This window comes from Chiroxiphia lanceolata, chromosome Z (assembly GCF_009829145.1).
Source record: "Chiroxiphia lanceolata isolate bChiLan1 chromosome Z, bChiLan1.pri, whole genome shotgun sequence".
Taxonomy (NCBI): Eukaryota; Metazoa; Chordata; class Aves; order Passeriformes; family Pipridae; genus Chiroxiphia; species Chiroxiphia lanceolata.
The window spans coordinates 19,395,617-19,413,290 of record NC_045671.1 but is presented as its reverse complement, the minus strand read 5'-3'; the positions used below and the strand labels follow the sequence as shown (position 1 = coordinate 19,413,290).

Here is a 17,674-nt window from a genome sequence, read left to right as displayed (position 1 = left end):
CAAGCAGATTTTTAAAGCCTGAAAGATGCTAAAAAAATTCCAAAAATTAAGTCAATAAATGGTGAAAAATATCTCCACTGAGAACAAACAAATCTTAAAAAAAAAAAAATTATATGGGATGAACTTGGGAGTGGATTTCCCTGGGAAAAGTCACAGCTTTGTGAACATGGGGGTTTTAAAATAGAAGTGTTGATGAAACTTTTATTGTATGGGAGAGAACCAAGCAAGATGGAATAATATACTTTGACAGTCTTCTCAACTGAAATTACTTCCATAAATAGCATATTAAAATGCTATCTTTTTAAACAAACTTTTGCAAAATAACCATTATCTGAAAAATCCATATAATTTGCAAGCAGTAGGTAGTAATGGGATGGAACCAAGAGCCAACTTTCAAAACAGGGAGCTATGGAACCATTTTGCAATGCCTGAAGAGATTTTTAAAACTCATCTAAATACCATTAAACATCTGTCCTTTTTCTTTCATTGATTTAAACCATTTCTCAAGACTCATCATTCAAAACCGTAAAGATGGTAACTTAAAACACTTGGGGAAAAATTTCTCCCCAGGCAACTCTTCAGAAATGCAGCCACCACTCTCTAACTGCTGAATCTGTTGTGGTATTGCTTCCAGTACAGTACAAATTTATCTAACATTATCTCCAAATAACGCATGCATCATTTCACTCAAAGAAAGGACACTACAGCTATGGCAGCAAACAAAGGAGGTAAACAGAGAAAGGTCTGAAGTAGGTTGCTTTTCTCTGCAGATGTCATTGCACAGTGATTTATACTGCTTATAAATATCACTTTTTGGTAGTGTGGCAGGAAAGCATTAACACAAATCAGATGGCCTGAATTACTTGATCACAAATACACATACATACTAATCTTTAAAATGACACACAAGTTAATTCTATTGCACAAATCTCCAACTGAATCAAAGATCAGCAATCCACACATCATACAGCTATCAGTATTTACCGACAAACCACATGGTCCATTTTTTCCCCTCAGAAAAAAATAAAACAAACAACATTTCAATTATCCTGGAATGCTTTAAAGTTTATATTATATTAATACTTAGTTTATGAACTATAATTTTAAGATGTGTCTTCGATGAAGTACACTCATGTAAAGTAGTCAGAGCAAGAGTACTCCTTACTTTTTTCCTATAACTCTCTCATAATAAACTGGTCAAAAAAATAATCAAAGATTTTATTAGCTTAGACTCATAGATTCTTAGATTCTTGACTCATACCGAGGAACACTTTAATCCAAGTGGCCAAGAAGAGTCAATCACAAAGGTAAGGTTCAAGTGGCAGAACCAGGGTCAATGATACAAAACCCTAAACAAACACTCCAAATTACATCTTACATACTTGATCAGGGAACAATTTATGAATTGTCAGTTTAGGACAGACCAATAGTTCACCAAGTCCAGAAGACACTTGCAGAGAATTAAGATACTTCCTGATCTTTTCCAGAAAAAAAGGGAAAACAATATTTATGTGTATTTTCCCAGTTTGTCTGGCTTCCTTGCTGTACTCAAATTCCAAGCAAAAAGCATCAAAGCTGCTAATCTGTATCTCAGATAAAAAACAGTACTAAATTTGGATGAGGAAGTTCTTCTGTGAAGACAGGAAGCAGACTAATAATAGACATGATTTTCTTTAGGTCTGTTAATATAGCATGAATATCAGCTATAACAACGTCCAATTTAATTGAATTAGATCTAACCAAATTCTTGACAACACTGGCAGTACTGAAATTTTAAAACTGCTTTAGTTCAGCAAAAAAGAGTTAAAAACACAATATGTGACACCTTTGATTTAACAACAGGTGATCATGCATCATAAGAACTAGCTAAAAAAAGTTTATCATAGTTTTTTGCTATTACTTTGTGTTATCAAGTCCTCTCTTAGTCCTGCATCATAACACAGAAGACAAGATAATTGGCACTAGCTAGACTCATTTTTGCATGATGGCATTTCTGCCAATTTCTTCCAAATTACAGAACTAGCACTGAACACAATGAACCAATTTCTATTTGTCACCAGTGATAGACCATGCTCTCAGGATGGCAAAGAAGATAGTTTGACTAGGACAGAGAAGTAATTTTAATTTTTTCAACGCTGTCCTTAAAATAATCATAAAATGGCTTGGGTTGGAAAGAACCTTAAAGATCATCTCTGCCATGGACAGGGACACCTTCCACTAGACCAGGTTGCTGAGAACCCCATCCAGCCTGGCCTTGAATACATCCAGGGATGGAGCACCCACCACTTCCTTGGGCAACCTGTTCCAGTACCTCACCACTCTCACAGCAAAGAAAAATTTTGCAATGACAATACCTGCACTGGAACCCAAGCTCTCCCTATAAAAGTTTTCAACATGTACGCATAAGTTACCCGGAAAAATAAATGGAATGGAAGATAGTTTTCTCACAGTCTTAAAGATGCAGAAGCCTGGGGCCACTGAAAAGCAAACAGCTCAGCCCAGGTTTTTTCCTTTATACCTGTGGTTAGATAACATTTGCTAATCATCAAACTGTCCCAGTAAATTTCAGCTAGAGTTGAAATAAGAAAGTTGCATTGTCAGGCTGGAAAAAGATGACCAGTATCATTGACACAATGTATTTGTGAATGATATTCAAGTGGAAAAATCCTATACACAACAGGTGGCCTTTTTAACGCCTTTGAGCTTGGGAGAGTACTGTGAGGATTAGCAAATGCTTGTTCTGCTACCATCTTAACTTTACCCTTTTCAGGCACACACAGATTATCAGAATGATAAATCACATGGAGAAGGAAGAATCTAAGAACTTACAGCTCTACCAGGAGATGCACTTACCTTCCAGAGGATCTTTATTTAAGCCCAGCTGGCTAATAATATACCGAGGGATGTCTGTTTTAATGCCCTGACCCTCTTTAGCATGGCCTTCAGCTGCTTCCAAAAGATAGTAGAACTCTTCAGGATCAAATTCCTAAACGAAAAATAATCACCCTCATTTTCTCTGTTGAAATTGAATTCTTAGAGCCTAACTAAAACATCCTTTGTGTCTTCTACTGGACATATTTGACATTTCCCTATTAAAAACAATACCTCTTTATTCTATTACTAGTAGTTTATTAATCTATTCTCATTTTTCTGTATCGTAACATACTGTAAGCAATGAAATTCCATACCATTACTTCAGAGCCTTACTTTATAGGAACAGTATGCCTTCAAAACTTCACATAATACTGAGTGAAATGACCTATAACCAGCAACAATAACATTTCAAACAGAGAAGACTATCTCCCTGCATCTGGTTGCCTACAAAAATACACTACAGAAACGAACTGTAAATATATTGTACTACAATTTTTACTTCTAAATTAAATTTGAAGTATTTTCAATCAATATATATGCACTGTGTTTTATGGAAAATACAATTAAATAAATCGATAGACAAAACTGTAAGTTGATAAAAAAAAATTTGAACTTCATTGATCTAATTGTTCCACATCTAGAAATGAAACATTTTCCTTTGGGAACTAACTATATTGTAACTCTCTTTTATAGCATACCTAAAAAGGCAAGCCTAAACAAGCAACAAAAAGGAACGAAAAAAATAGAAATTCAAAACTGCCTATTCCCAAGTTCCTTGGAAATACTTTAATTTTAATACCTTTATAGATTATAAAAATAGGAATGCATTTAAAGGAGCAAGGAAGTTTATTAAAAGGTTTGTCAGATTTTTTTTTTTTAGTAGAATTTCTCTCTCTACCAGCATGAATTCCTACCAAAACATCTCTTCAGGGCTACTGTATTCTTCAAGATGTTTCTATAAACAGGTGCCATGCTTAACAGTGTCAAAACATGATGAGTCATGAAACACTGATGAAACAAAACAGATTTTTTCCTCGAGTAAGTTCATCTCTGTCACAAATACCTGTGGAAGCCAGGCAGACTGCTGAGCTAGCTTCCCCAACTCTTGTTTTGTGGCCTAACATAACCCCACGTGGTTTTAGTCTACATGCTGAATCACAAGGCTCCTATCCTAGATTCTCAGGCTACTCAGGACGTGGAAACTCAACGTCCCAACCCAGAAAAGGGCTTAAGAAATTAGGTATCATGTTTCATTTTGAAAGCATCAAAGCAGGTGCAGCTAACAGCATGTCCGAAATAAAGTATCTGTGGAATTTTCAGTTTTATAGAAACAATCTTAGTTTTACATTTATCATGAAACAGTTTTCATCGTCTACAGCCTACTGCCAAGGATTTACCATGGACCCATAAAGCGCCAAAACTGTCTTATTTAACTTAAAAGCCTCAGGATGCTGCTAAATTGCCAAAAAATCTGAACAGATAACTGTGGTACATGCTGTTTCAGTCTTACTCTCCTCATCTGACTTACCAAGACCAACTGATTCTCTTACATGTTACTCCTTGGCACTGAAGAACCCAACAATATGGTTGTATGCCAAGATTTCTATTTACTTTCATCATGAAAACATCATCTCTTGACCTGCTGCAGTGGCAGATATACAGCTTCTCCTCCACTTACTAGCAAGACAAGGCAATTTCAAAACAGGTAGTTTTAATCTTATGAGAGTGGGGGGGGGGGTGTATGTGCATGTGCATGTATCTATCTAAACACATTCATCTAGGTATATACATACACAGGTGTGAATAATGAGAAGCAACAAATTTTCTGATCTTTACTTCCAACTATTTAACCTTCCAGGTACAAATAGAGAAAAATCAGTATTTGCCAGCAGCTCTTGCCACACATGACACTGTAAAATCTTTATTTATATGATTATCAGGTAAATTAAAATAGGAATTCACATGCCATGAACACCTGAGCCAAGACCACTATCAGAAAACTGACAGTCTTACTGCATATCTGAAACTTCTTATGAATAAAAAGCCAGATTTATTTTCTACAACTTTATGAACTTTCTTACAGAGGTTGCAGTTTTTCATACCTAGCATCTATTTCAGACAGATACTCTAAAATATTAGCCAGTATTATTCAAAAGTTCCCAGAGGAACACTACAGACTTTGTTCCTGTAAGTTCACATGATTCCAGTCTTGTTTATGGAGTAGGCTTAACATCCTCTTGCACGAGAAACATATTATTTTGTGACAGTATGCCTAAATTTATTCAAGCTGCCTGTATCTGTAGGAACACATGGTGCGGGATTTTTACATTCCAGTATAAATCTCCTGAACATCCTGTCTGAATTGAGAACACTTGGAGCAAGCTGTGCTAGCTTTACCTGCCGTTGCTGCTCTGAAACTCTGAACTACAAGACACAGTCACTTCTGGTCTTTGCAGCACAGCCCTTCAACTCACTTCAGAAGACCCAGCAAAAGGAGGGACACAGTATGCACAACTTGCATACTGCATATGCACTCTACTTGAAGGATAAGGCAGAGCAAGTAGCCTAGGATAAAATCCCAGTCACAGAAACTGGGAACTACGTGAATGGAGATTTGGACTAGATCCCTATAAAACTCAGCACTTAGGGAGAATGAACCAATGGGCAAATAGGCCACCAGGAGAGAACCACAGAATCATCAAGGCTGGAAGAGACCCACAAGATTATCCTCCCAACACCACTTTAACCCCTAAGCCACTAAACCATCACCCAGTGCCAGATACAGATGCCCCTTGAACACCTCCAGGGATGGTGACTCCACCACCTCCCTGGGCAACTTATTCCAATGCCTAACCACCCTAACGGTGAAAATTTTTTTTCTAATAACTAATCTGAATCTCCCTGGTCTCAAGCTTAAGGCCATTTCCTCTTGTCCTCCCACTGTAGGCAGAGAGCTGTCCCCACCTCACCACAACCTCCTTACAGGTGGTTGTAGAGAGTGCTGAGGTCCCCACTGAGCCTCCTCTTCTTGAATTAAACAGCCCCAGCTCCCTCAGCTGTTCTTCAGGAGACACATTTTCTAGACCCTGCACAAGCCTCGTTGCCCTTCTCTGGGCATACTCCAGCACTTCAATTAGAAAGCTAATGAAGAATGATGATGCTGAGGGTAGGGGTTAGTGGGAGAAAGCCAGCAAGCATGGAAGGGAAGGACATTAAGCATCATTAACAAGTGTTGGTCTGTCAGCCTTCCAGACGTGTTTAAGGGTATTTTTGGATGTGTGATAATAGAGAAGGATGCAGACCAGAGGGGAAAAAGTAGGGAAAAAAACCATCATATGAGAAATTGGGTTATGTGGATAAAGGCTATATGAACCCTGTGACTAGAGCAGGGAACATCACACTAGACATGGAATAAGCTTTTCAGGGCTCAGGAAGAAGAAGTAAAACACGTTTGGATTCAGTGGCAGAGGTAGGACATGCTACGGTGTTCTCTTCTCTAAAACCTACCTTTTTGTTTTGTTTTTAAACTTCTCTTTCATGCTGATTCAGAGCACATATCTTATTTTAGACTGTTCCTGAACTGCAAATCATGAACAAAATGTAACTGGGAATACCGAGACATGATGTTTCCAAAACAAAACAGACAGCTCTCAAAATGCCCATAGCTGAACGAGCCAGGTTGTGGATTAACTGTGCCACAGATGGACACAGTACAGAGCCAAAATCAGGTTGGAAAGACTTACTAGCTCAGATCCAGTGCCATAAAAATGCAGTTATAAAAATTTCAGGCATAACTTGAGTCTAGTAGCAGGTTAGTGGCTCCCACATAAGCCTTGTCTGCCTCAAACAGCTGTACACAGCATCAACACTGTGATCTTGGTATTGGCAGGCAGAGCGGCTCAAAGTCAGCTTGGGCTGCCTGCCAGGCCTGTTGGACTCAGGTTGGCTATTACATGGTATTTGGGTGTCTGCACCATCCTCTTGAATACATTGTGTTCTGCGAGCGTTTATTAGTTCCACTGAACAACTGAAGCGCACCGGCTCTGTGCGCAGGAGCAACTTCCCGCACCTGAGCCATCCCAGCTCCTGCAGCATGGACAAGAAAAGCAGAGACACACCCACACAGCTCCCTCAGCTGTTCTTCAGGAGACACATTTTCTAGACCCTGCACAAGCCTCGTTGCCCTTCTCTGGGCATACTCCAGCACTTCAATTAGAAAGCTAATGAAGAATGATGATGCTGAGGGTAGGGGTTAGTGGGAGAAAGCCAGCAAGCATGGAATTAATGCAGTCTGGTGCTATGCTCATGCATAAGTAAGTAAAGTCTTCTGTTCCTTCTGGTCCCCAATACAATGTCAACTGCCCATATATGCAGGCAGCCTAATCCCTCTGCTGTTATTTTCCCCAGATCAAGTACAGCAGAGCTGACTTCAAGCTGCTTACAGCTCTGGCAGCTGCTAAGTGAAACAAAATTATGAAAATGGTAAGAACAATGGGAAGAACACCAATTACAATTCAGGAACAGTCTTCCCAAGAAATAACGAATTCTAACAAACCAACAGAAAAACCCAACTGGTTCCGAACAGCAGCTTCCTTAGCTGATGAAAAGGGTTCTATATCATAGTACCTGCAATAGCAAGGAAGCAAACAAAACTGCAGGAAAGCCCTGACACTCCTATGTTCCTGAAATAAAAGTGAAAGGGATCCTACCAACAATGAAGTCCTACCTCACTGTTTGACATGTTCCAAAAAACGTTTTTAAAGGGCCTTGAATACTAAACCAGAAACTTCCTACACTATCAAGTGAAAAGGACTACTCATAATAAGCATGACCTTACCAAGCATTCCAGTAAGCGAGCAGGACGAGCAATAACTATCAGGATTTTTCGAACAAGCTGTTTAATAAATGCCATTTCTCCACTCTCTGATCGCTCTTGGGCCTGAAAGATAAAAATACAGTGATATTAAACAAAATCACATTCAGTGCACTGCAGGAAAGTATGTATATTTGGGACACCTCCGAGGGTTTGAAGCATGTACTTGATACAAACAGCACCTCAATTTCAAGATGCCAGCAGAGATAACAAGGATCTGAGCAACACTAACTTTATTTTAAAGTAACCACATTTCTACAATTCTAACACTGTAACAACAAAATAAAAGTATTTATAATGGACGTGTACCTGCAGTTTTTTTGCTTGTTTCTTAAGCTTACATGGTATTAATACCAGTTTTGCAAAAGAGACAAAATTCAGTACAACACAGATCCCTACATGTAGGTTGTGCCTCAATTTGTTAATAATTTTAGGATTAAATGAAAACTAACCTAAATAATATTAAAAGATACAAGTAACATTCATGCCAAACTGATACTGATTTCCCATAGTCAGTTGTCATAGTGAAATGACAATGACATATATGTGAACACATAAAAACTACACTTGCAGAGAGGGCTCCATGTAGAGGTACATGTAGATAGGAAGACAACGAAAAACTGAGTTCTACAAAGATTACCACAAATGGGGGAAAACGCTATAAAACAATACATTCAGAAAAAGTACTTCTAGAAGGTTTGATAATATCTGCACAATGGTCTGAGCTGAATTTCAAATTTCTTTAAACACTTTGCTCTAAGAACAAATTATGTAATTTAAGAATGCCAATGAATGCAAAGAAACAGTATAAACATATTAATAGCCCTTGCTTCAAATATCAAAGCACTTCTTTGTTCTGAACAGTAGAAGCCGCAGACTTAAATTTCTCATCATCTCTTGCTTATTCAAAACCACAAAGAGAACTAAGAAACTGACACTTAAAAAATAATTAATATGGACAAATAAGTACTTTTAATATAACACATTATATTTTTTATTTAAAAACAGGAAGCTATGAGTACTGCTCTTAACGTAAGTACCACAATTCTAAAAACCATCAAATATCTGAGATTAATTAATTTGTAGAGTTTAAAAAAGGAAAAAAGAAAAAGGCACAAATGCTATCTAGCACTCTGCAACAGATTTCAAAAGAACCTTGACTGGATAGAAGCATAACTCAGAACATTATCAACTAAGTCCAATAAAACTCCTTTGTAAACAAAAGACTTGCCTATTTTAACCACTAGCAAAATGTAAAGCACATCTGTAGAGTTTTGTGAACAGTTAAGTGCATAAGTGAACAAAACTTTCAATACACATTACATTTAAGACGGATGGAGTAGAAAAACATTCAGGTCCACTTGACCTTGACCTTAGAATTATAAAAATGCTGGCTGAACCAAGCTGCTCAAACCTCAAGGGAGTCTTCCCCTGGTTATGCTTAGTGCCAAGTAGCTGCAGGAAATGCAACTTTCTACTGATCAATGCAGCTGAGAACTAACAACAAATAAATTGCATGAATCCATAGCACAACTAATTGCCCACAACCAAGTCATGCAAAGAAAAAGTTTTTGTACTGTCATATTATGCCATTAACAAGTATGCAGTGGACTCAAAGGTCTGAATATTTTAAGGTATAATGTCTTTGCAGAACAGGAAACTTTTTCATAATGCAGAATTAGCATCACAGAACATGACAAAATGAGCACTTTGGTAATTTTTTTTAATAATGCACTGCTTTATATGCAGATTGAAGAATAATTTGCTGGAGCTTTTTTTTTAATGGGTTTTGGGGGAGGTGTCAATGAGTGAACATATACACTAAACTTCACTAAACATGTAGCCATTTTAAAGGTTATATTGTTAACAATGATAACAGTGGTTCAGTGAATTTTAGCTTAGAGATGCTTCCTTGTATTTTGACATTATCAACCGGACAATTACGCCTACAATTTGGCATCATAAAAGTATGATCGTTTCACAAGAAGGTCACTGGTTCAAACCCTCTTCTTGACTAGCAAGCAACCTCTATGTACTTTTAATGTTTAAAAAAATAGGGTTTCAATAATCCAGAAATAAATCACTGATATCTTAAGTTTTGCACTGTTGTATGAAGAGAAAAAGTTTAAAATACACCAGTTGCAGAAATCCTATTTACTCAGTAGAAGTTAACAAAAAAGCAGCACAGGAAAAAAACCAAAACCAAACCAAAACCTTTAGCAACTGCTTTTGCATTCTAAAGAAAACAGAAAACATAAATTAAGATGGGCACCGCATCTTAACATATCAGTTGGAAAATTTCAAGTTAATATCAAATCTGCTGGTCTATCAGATTAACTTTGGTTTATAATGTACTATCAGGTCCCACACAAACAAATGAGTATACTACATGCCTCACTCACTGTTTTAAAAATGATACATTAATAAACTGCAGCGACTTATGTCAAAGTGCATTTGTTAAATTTCAAGTTCTTAATTCATTTAGCTGGTCATTCTATGAAAGTTTCAACTCTTTTAGAAATCACATTATTTCTGTTAACAAACAGTTCAATTACAAAAGGAATGTTAGAAATAATAAATAATTAATTAACTTCTTGCTAATGAAAAGCTAGGGGTTGCTGACTGCTTTCTCAACACAGCAGGTAATCAGTAGGGTTGATAAAAAGCAAAGTGTGTATGTTCCCTCATTTATTTACAGTAAATGGAATAGCAAGCATTCTCCTTTGGGGCTGATGCGCACACCTCTGTAAGCAATTTATAACTTGCAGTGCCATTGTTTCTGAAATCTTTACAACCCATCTATTTCAGCTTATCATTTCTGTAGTGGTTATTATGTAGACTAAAAGAGATATGAATACAACTTTGACAACTACTTGAGTGAACAGTCATGATTCATGACACCATTCAAGACAACTCTTAGGCAAACAGATTTAACCCATTTTTCAAGCAAACATAACAGTCTCATGGCTCATACCTCCTGTAGCAATTTGTCTAATTTCTGCTGTAATTCAATGAAGTATCGTGATGTGATGAGGCCCTGGTGAGACTTATCCAAACAATCTCGAGCCAGTTCTGTGATCTGATGGTGGGTAAAACTGAGAACTCCATCTGCCAGAGGAAGGATGTTCTCCGGAGAATGATTTGTTATAATGTCCTGAAGCTTCTCTTCCATCTGAGCTGTGGCCTATAGACAAGTAGTTATGCAATACATTAAATCAGCTTTACAAGAAACTAACAGCCTAAAAGCTTATTTCTGATTCTAGAACATTTCTGTACTGCCTAAGAATTTACCTAGCTGGAATGCATGAAATGACTGATGCCAAAAAACCAACTAATCTTGTGATGATCACTAAAGAGAACCAAAGGAGCACCCTTAACTGTGAAGAGAGAGGGAGGGAGGGAGGGAGGAAGAACTCATGCAGTCTCCTTTGTTCTGTTAAAACTGCAGATACTACAGACAAGAATATCCTCCTTACTTTCATAAAGGTTGTTCCACAAAAATATTATACTGGGCAGTTTGAATGAACAACTGACTAATTAAAAGCACCACAGGCTCACAGGTCCTGCCAAATGTGTCTGCAGGTTCCTAGATGTCTGCAGGTTTTACAGAACCAACTGTCTGGTTCTCACAGAACTGCTGATGCTTAAAAAAAACCCCTCAAAGATATTCTTATTATTAAAAAGCAATCCCATAAAACTTCGTTCATATCTGAAACTCTGAGACGAGTGAGTTGTTCACACTTCAGATTGTTGGTCAATTGCTCTGAAAATCCTGCCAAATCTCTCTTCGTATTTATAGGAAGAAATACAAAGAAATTTCTTCCTTTTTTACACACACACATTACCTTTGGGAACCTTTCTTTGTAGACATGGTTCATCATAATTATTTCATTGTCACAGCAAGCAGGAGAACGTCCAGGGCTGCAAGTAAAGCAAATTATCCCTTTACACTTGTCTCAGCATGAACTTTAGTACAGTTATTATATTTTTATATGATTTATTTGCAACAGAAAGCACAAGCTTTACTGGAAAGGTCCATCCTCTCATCAGTGTACATTTGGTTCCTTTCTCCTATTTCTGTCAAAATCCTCACAATTATTTAATATACTTAACATCTAACTGCTAATTATGTTATTTTTAGTTTGTACAGACATTTCAAGACAGAATCAGTTTTGCAACACCTCTGAACATCATCTTTTTCTCAGAAGGGCAGCAGAGATGTATTTCACTGTTAGTTATGGTTACACCTGCTTAGATACAATCAAAATAGCGTGATCTTTGGTGAAAAGAATCCATAAAAGATACCCATCAATTGGTTAAACTACAAAACTACTTTTTGCTAACATGAGCCTCACTGTCCACTACAAAGCCTTTAAAAAAATCTCAATCTAAATTTCCTGTGTTGGTGACACTGGCCCATGCAGTCTGGCCTAAAAGATGTGGAGCAGAAAGAAGACTCAACACAGGGGGCAATCCTCTAGGAGTGACTTCATCATAATACATTCATAGAGGTTTCTTGCATTAGCAGAGGAATTAAAATTTTTGGGAAAGAGGAACCTCAATCCATCCCACTTCTACTAGTTTGATACCAGGGCCAGCAAGAGACGCCCAGAGCCTACAGGGAGATCACAGGTTAGCAGGAGAGCACTTGAACAGCAGCACAAGGAAATCCAGCCACTTCAAGCACTAAGTCAGCAGTATGTTCATCAAGGTTCAACTTAAGTACCTCTACGCAAACGCACAGAGAGGTGGGGAATAAAAAAGAGGCATCAGAAATGCACACATGCCTGCAGGGCTATGGTCTTACTGGCATCACAGAGATGTGGTGAAATGGCTCATAACTGGCCTGTTGGAATAGAAGGATACAAGTTCTTTAGGAAGGACAAGCATGGGAGATGAGGAGGGGATGTTACTCTCTAAGTCAGTAACTAGTTGGAGTGCATGGAGCTCTGCCTATGGACAAATGAGGAGCTGAGTGAGAGCTCATGACAACACAGCAGGGCAGAAGCCATCCAGGAGGTTCCTGGAAGGTGTTGCTGTTAACTTCTCCAAGTGATATAGAGGTCAATGAGGATAGGTGCTATGCTGAACCTCATTTTCACCAACAAAGTGGGGCTGGTGAGGAATGTGAAGCTCAAGCGCAGCCTGGGCTGCCATGACCATGAAATGGTGCAGTTTGCAATCCTTAGGGCAGCAAGGAGAGCATACAGAAAGCTCTGGCCTTCAGGAGAAGACCAGAGGCTTCGGCCTCTTCAGGGCTTTGCTTGTTACAGTACCATGGAATAAAGACTTGGAGGGAAGAGCAGCCCAAGAGAGCTGGATGATATTCAACGGTCACCTCCTCTGAGGTTAGGAGTGATGCATCCCAATAAAGAGGAAGTCAGGCAGAAATGCCAGGAGGTCTGTCTGGATGAACACAGAACTCCCGGACAACTTCTAACACAAAAAGGAAACGTACAAAGGGTAGAAGCAAGGATTGGTAGCCTGGGAGTAATACAGAGAGAATGGCCTAGGAGGTCAATGGCAACAAGACAAGTTTCTATAGGTATGTCAGTGATAAAAGAAATAGATACAGAAGAAAGACTAAAGAAAATGTGGGCCCTCTCCTTCTGGAAATGGGAGATCTGGTTACCTGGGACATGAAGAAGCTTGAGGTACTTTATGACTTTTTTTCCTGATTCTTCACTGGCAAGTGCTCCATCCACTTTGCCCAAGTTGCAAAAGGCAAAGGCAGGGACTGGGAGATCACAGAATCACTGGCTGTAGGAGAAGATCAGGTTCAAGACCATCAAAAGAACCCGAAGGTGCACAAGACTATGGGACGTGGTATAATGCATCCACAGGTTGTGAGGAAACTAGTGAAGGAAGTGGCTAAGCCACTATCCATCATATTTGAGAAGTTGTGGCGGTCAAGTGAAGTTTCCAGTGACTAGAAAAAGGAAAACATAACCTCCATCTTTAAAGACAGAAATAAGGAAGACCTGGAGGATTACAGACCAATCGTTCTCACCCATGTGCCTGGCAAGATCATGAAGCAAATGCTCCTGAAAACTATGGTAAGGTACATGGAAAATACGTGATTGACGCGAGACAACTGGCTTCAATAAGAGCAGATGATGCCAGACCAATCTGGTAGCTGCCTATGATGGGGTTACAGTGTGGGTGCAGCAGGAAAGAGTAACTAATGTTATCTACCTGGACTTGTGCAAAGCATTTGATACTGTCCTCCACGACAACCTTGCCTCTAAACTAGAAATATATGGATTTGATGGACAGAATTCTTAGTGGATAACAAATTGGCTGGATAGTCACACTCAAACACTTGTGAACAGCTCAGTGCTCAAGAGGAGACCAGTGAGGAGTGGTATTCCTCCTCTTTATCAGGGACACAGACACTCAGATCAAGTGCACCCTCAGCACATTTGACAATGACACCAGTCTGTATGGTGCAGTTGACACGCTGGAGGGAAGGGATGCCATCCAGAGGGACCTTGATAGGCTTGAGCACTGGGCCCACGTAAACCTCATGAAGTTCAACAAAGCCAAGTGCAAGGTGCTGCACCTGGACTGGGACAATCACAAACACGGATACAGACCGGGCACAGAATGGACTGAGAGTAGCCATGAAGAGAAGGACTTAGGGGTGTTGGTGGCCAAGAAGTTACAAATAACCTGGCAATGTGCACTCGCACCCCAGAAAGCCAACTGCATGAAGCAGTGTGGCCAGAATGTCAAGGGAGGTGATTCTCCCCCTTTATTCTGCTCTCCTGAGACCCCACCTGGAGTTTTGTGTCCAGCTCTGAGGTCCTCAGCACAGGAAAAAGACAGACTTGCTGGAGCAAGTCCAGAGCAGGGCCACAAAGATGATCAGAGGGACGGAACACCTATACTATGATGACAGGCTGGGAGAGTTTGGGTTGTTCATCCTGGAGAACACAAGACTTTGGGGAAACCTTACAGCAGCCTTCCAGTACCTACAAGGTACTCTAGGGAGTACAAGGGGGCCTATAAGAAAGCAGGAGAGGACTTCTACAAGGTCATGTAGTAAGAGAACAAAGAGTAATAGCTGCAAACTGAGGCCAGGCTTAGATTAAATATTCGGAAGAAATTCTTTACTGTGAGGGTGGTGAAATACTGTAACCCAGAGAAGCTGTGGATGCCCCATCTCTGGGAGTGTTCAGGGCCAGACTGGATGGGGCTTTGAGCAACCCGGTCTAGTGGAAGGTGTCCCTGCACATGGTAGGGGGGTTGGAACAAGATGATCTTTAATGTTCCTTCCAACTTAAATCATTCTATGACTCTATAACTGGCTCTGGCTTTCTAAAAGGTCAAAAATTAACTAAACTTTGTCTCAAGATAATCACAATGGTGAGTCCTTTTACTAATATGGACAATCTGTTACAGACATTCACAGACAAATCCACTGAGGACAGCACAGGTACATAAATTCAGAAAGGGAATGCTACAATCAGATGATTAATGACTAGGTCATCAAGACAGTGTCTGCAGGTTAGTTGCCCTCACATTAAGACCTGTCTTAACAATATTTACCACTGAAGTAAGTCATGATCAAAACTAGAGTAAGTATTTAAAAGGACTAATCTGAATTCAGCCTCAGTTACATACTTCTATATGTAAACACCTCCAATGTATGATGCTCCATAATTTGTGGATTTAGATCCAACTCCTATTTGCAGATACACAAACTCACCTGAGACTTCGGGACCGAGGGCGCATTGCAGTGGTCCTGCATCTGTTATCACTGGCAATGCTCTCAGTGGTACAGAAATGTTTAGACAAAAAATGTAGTTCATCAGGTGTCGGTTGGTACGGTAACTGATGTAGCTTCTCTTGGGATGAGCAGGATGACTACAAGAGTAGAACAGAACACAAGCTTCTATTAGAGTGAAAAAAACCACATTTTGAAGACCACATTTGCTGCTTATAAGTAAAGTCATATTATTTAAAAACTATAGTTACTATTTCTCATGCCTGACTACCAATTTAAAGAAGAAAATAAGTAATTAGCCTCAAACTCACAAACTAAATATAAAGTATTAAAAAAACCCAAAACTCTAGTCCCAGAAGAAAGAGACATTGCATTTCAAAAGTTTAAATTTCCTAAGGCAAAGGTGACATCTGATGTCAGCAACAACCAACAAAAGATAAGAACAGTTAAAATGGAGTCTGCTGAAAATTAGTTATTGGAATAGTGTAAGTATGATAACTGTAGAGTACAACTTACTGTCACAATGTCAACTGTAAATCTTCACAATAAAGGTATGTCATTAACCATACTTAAGGCATTACTAATGCTTTTAAAAATAAAATTAAATAAAATATAAATTCTTGCTGAAAAAATTCATATGCTAATCTTTTCTAAAAACCTGTACATTGAAAAATGAGAGAACTTAATACATTTATCAAGACAGGATATATGGTTGACAAAAAGTGAAAGCCATCCACTCAGTAAAAAACTGGAGGATACAGAGAGGTATGAAATTGGAAGTGGTACCACAATAACTACCCTTGCAAGATTTCATGTATACAATCTGCTTTGCATGAGCAGTGCAGATCATCATACTATTATATTTTACTGTCTTTTATGCACTGTGGCTAGCTCCCTGAGCCATGCTAGATGCTCGGAGAGTAGAACTTTGAAATTTCTTCTATGAGCCTGGATCTGATACTCTTGTAAAGAACACGAACATAGTTCAAGACATTACAAGTAGCTTCGTTAATGTGGACTGACAAATGTAGACAAGAGAAATGCTTTATTGTTTCTGGTATCAAAACTAGTTTTCCAAGACAGTTGATTCTCAAATATTCTTGTATGATTGCACAAAGCTGCCTTGTACCTTGCAGACATTTCTTTTATTTTACCTGCAGTAGGGAAGAAGATTAAAAACTTGGACATCTTTCTGAAGCTTTTTAGTCTCCAGTTGATTTTTCAAGAAAATTAACTTCTTCTGTGTATCAATTTTCATGTGCAGATTACTGCTTATCTGACTTCTCATACTGAACACCAAGGGCCCTGCCTGGGTACTCTTTTATTGGAACCAAACACAGCAAGAGTTTCTTTGCTGTATCATTTCTAGTGAGGGAAATCAATAACTTTCGTACTGTACAAATACTGCCCTACACTGCTACAGTTAGTAGGTAATATCCAGGCTGGTAAGCACAGAGAGGTCATTTTAATCTCCTGGCAACTTGTGCAGTAAAGGCTGAATATATCCTAATTCTTAGAAGCTCAAGAAAATGTTCTTATCACACTAGATCTCATTAAATCATCCCTTAAAAGCAAAAAAAGAAGAAAATCCACTGGTGGAAAAGGTTAAGCAGGACATGGGAATGTTTCACCACATCAGAACAAGCTGAACTGAGCAAGATTGTGTTACCTCACTTTGCCGCGGGCTAAGAAGCATGCACATCAAGAATTTACCACATTTCGGATGACAGGGAGTAACCTGTCAAGTTACAGTAACTCATGCATGGAATTCTGCCTTCACACATTACCATGCATCATTCAGTACACAGCATAGGTAAGTTTTTTCTTATCTCACACTATAGCAGCTTGTTGCAGAACCTGACAGCATAATTCCTACAGCCATGCTCTGTAAGATCAAAAATACTCTAGTACAGGGAAATTTCCAATAAAAAACATCACAGATGACTACTTCTATAAAATCATTCTCTAACTCTTCGGTTTCAAGGGATTCTGGGAAGATCTGTAGGAAAATAACTCGTATCACACCTTCTCTCAAAAAACGTATCACAGAGTTTAGATCCAACAGGATTGAAGTGAGAATCTTCCTAATGCTAACCACTCTCAGTTGTATCAGGACCATCAAAGGCATGAAGTGCATTTTCGTGGTGATCTGAATTCTGATCACAGTACAAATCCAAATTCTCACAGCAAAATTCTTT

At 38.8% G+C, this 17,674-nt stretch overlaps 1 protein-coding gene across 8 annotated transcripts in view; it reads right to left on the bottom strand.

Annotated features, from left to right (window-relative positions):
• The window catches only part of MAST4 (microtubule associated serine/threonine kinase family member 4), a 296,868-nt gene that overhangs the window by 37,519 nt on the left and 241,675 nt on the right, over nt 1-17,674 (bottom strand). For all 8 annotated transcript variants that reach the window (XM_032675468.1, XM_032675476.1, XM_032675472.1 and 5 more), the window contains 5 exons: nt 15,459-15,616; nt 11,593-11,668; nt 10,722-10,931; nt 7,712-7,813; nt 2,854-2,986 (listed from right to left, as the gene is read on the bottom strand). In XM_032675468.1, coding sequence (XP_032531359.1) covers nt 2,854-2,986; nt 7,712-7,813; nt 10,722-10,931; nt 11,593-11,668; nt 15,459-15,616 — 679 coding nt within the window. The remainder of the gene's footprint in view (nt 1-2,853; nt 2,987-7,711; nt 7,814-10,721; nt 10,932-11,592; nt 11,669-15,458; nt 15,617-17,674) is intronic.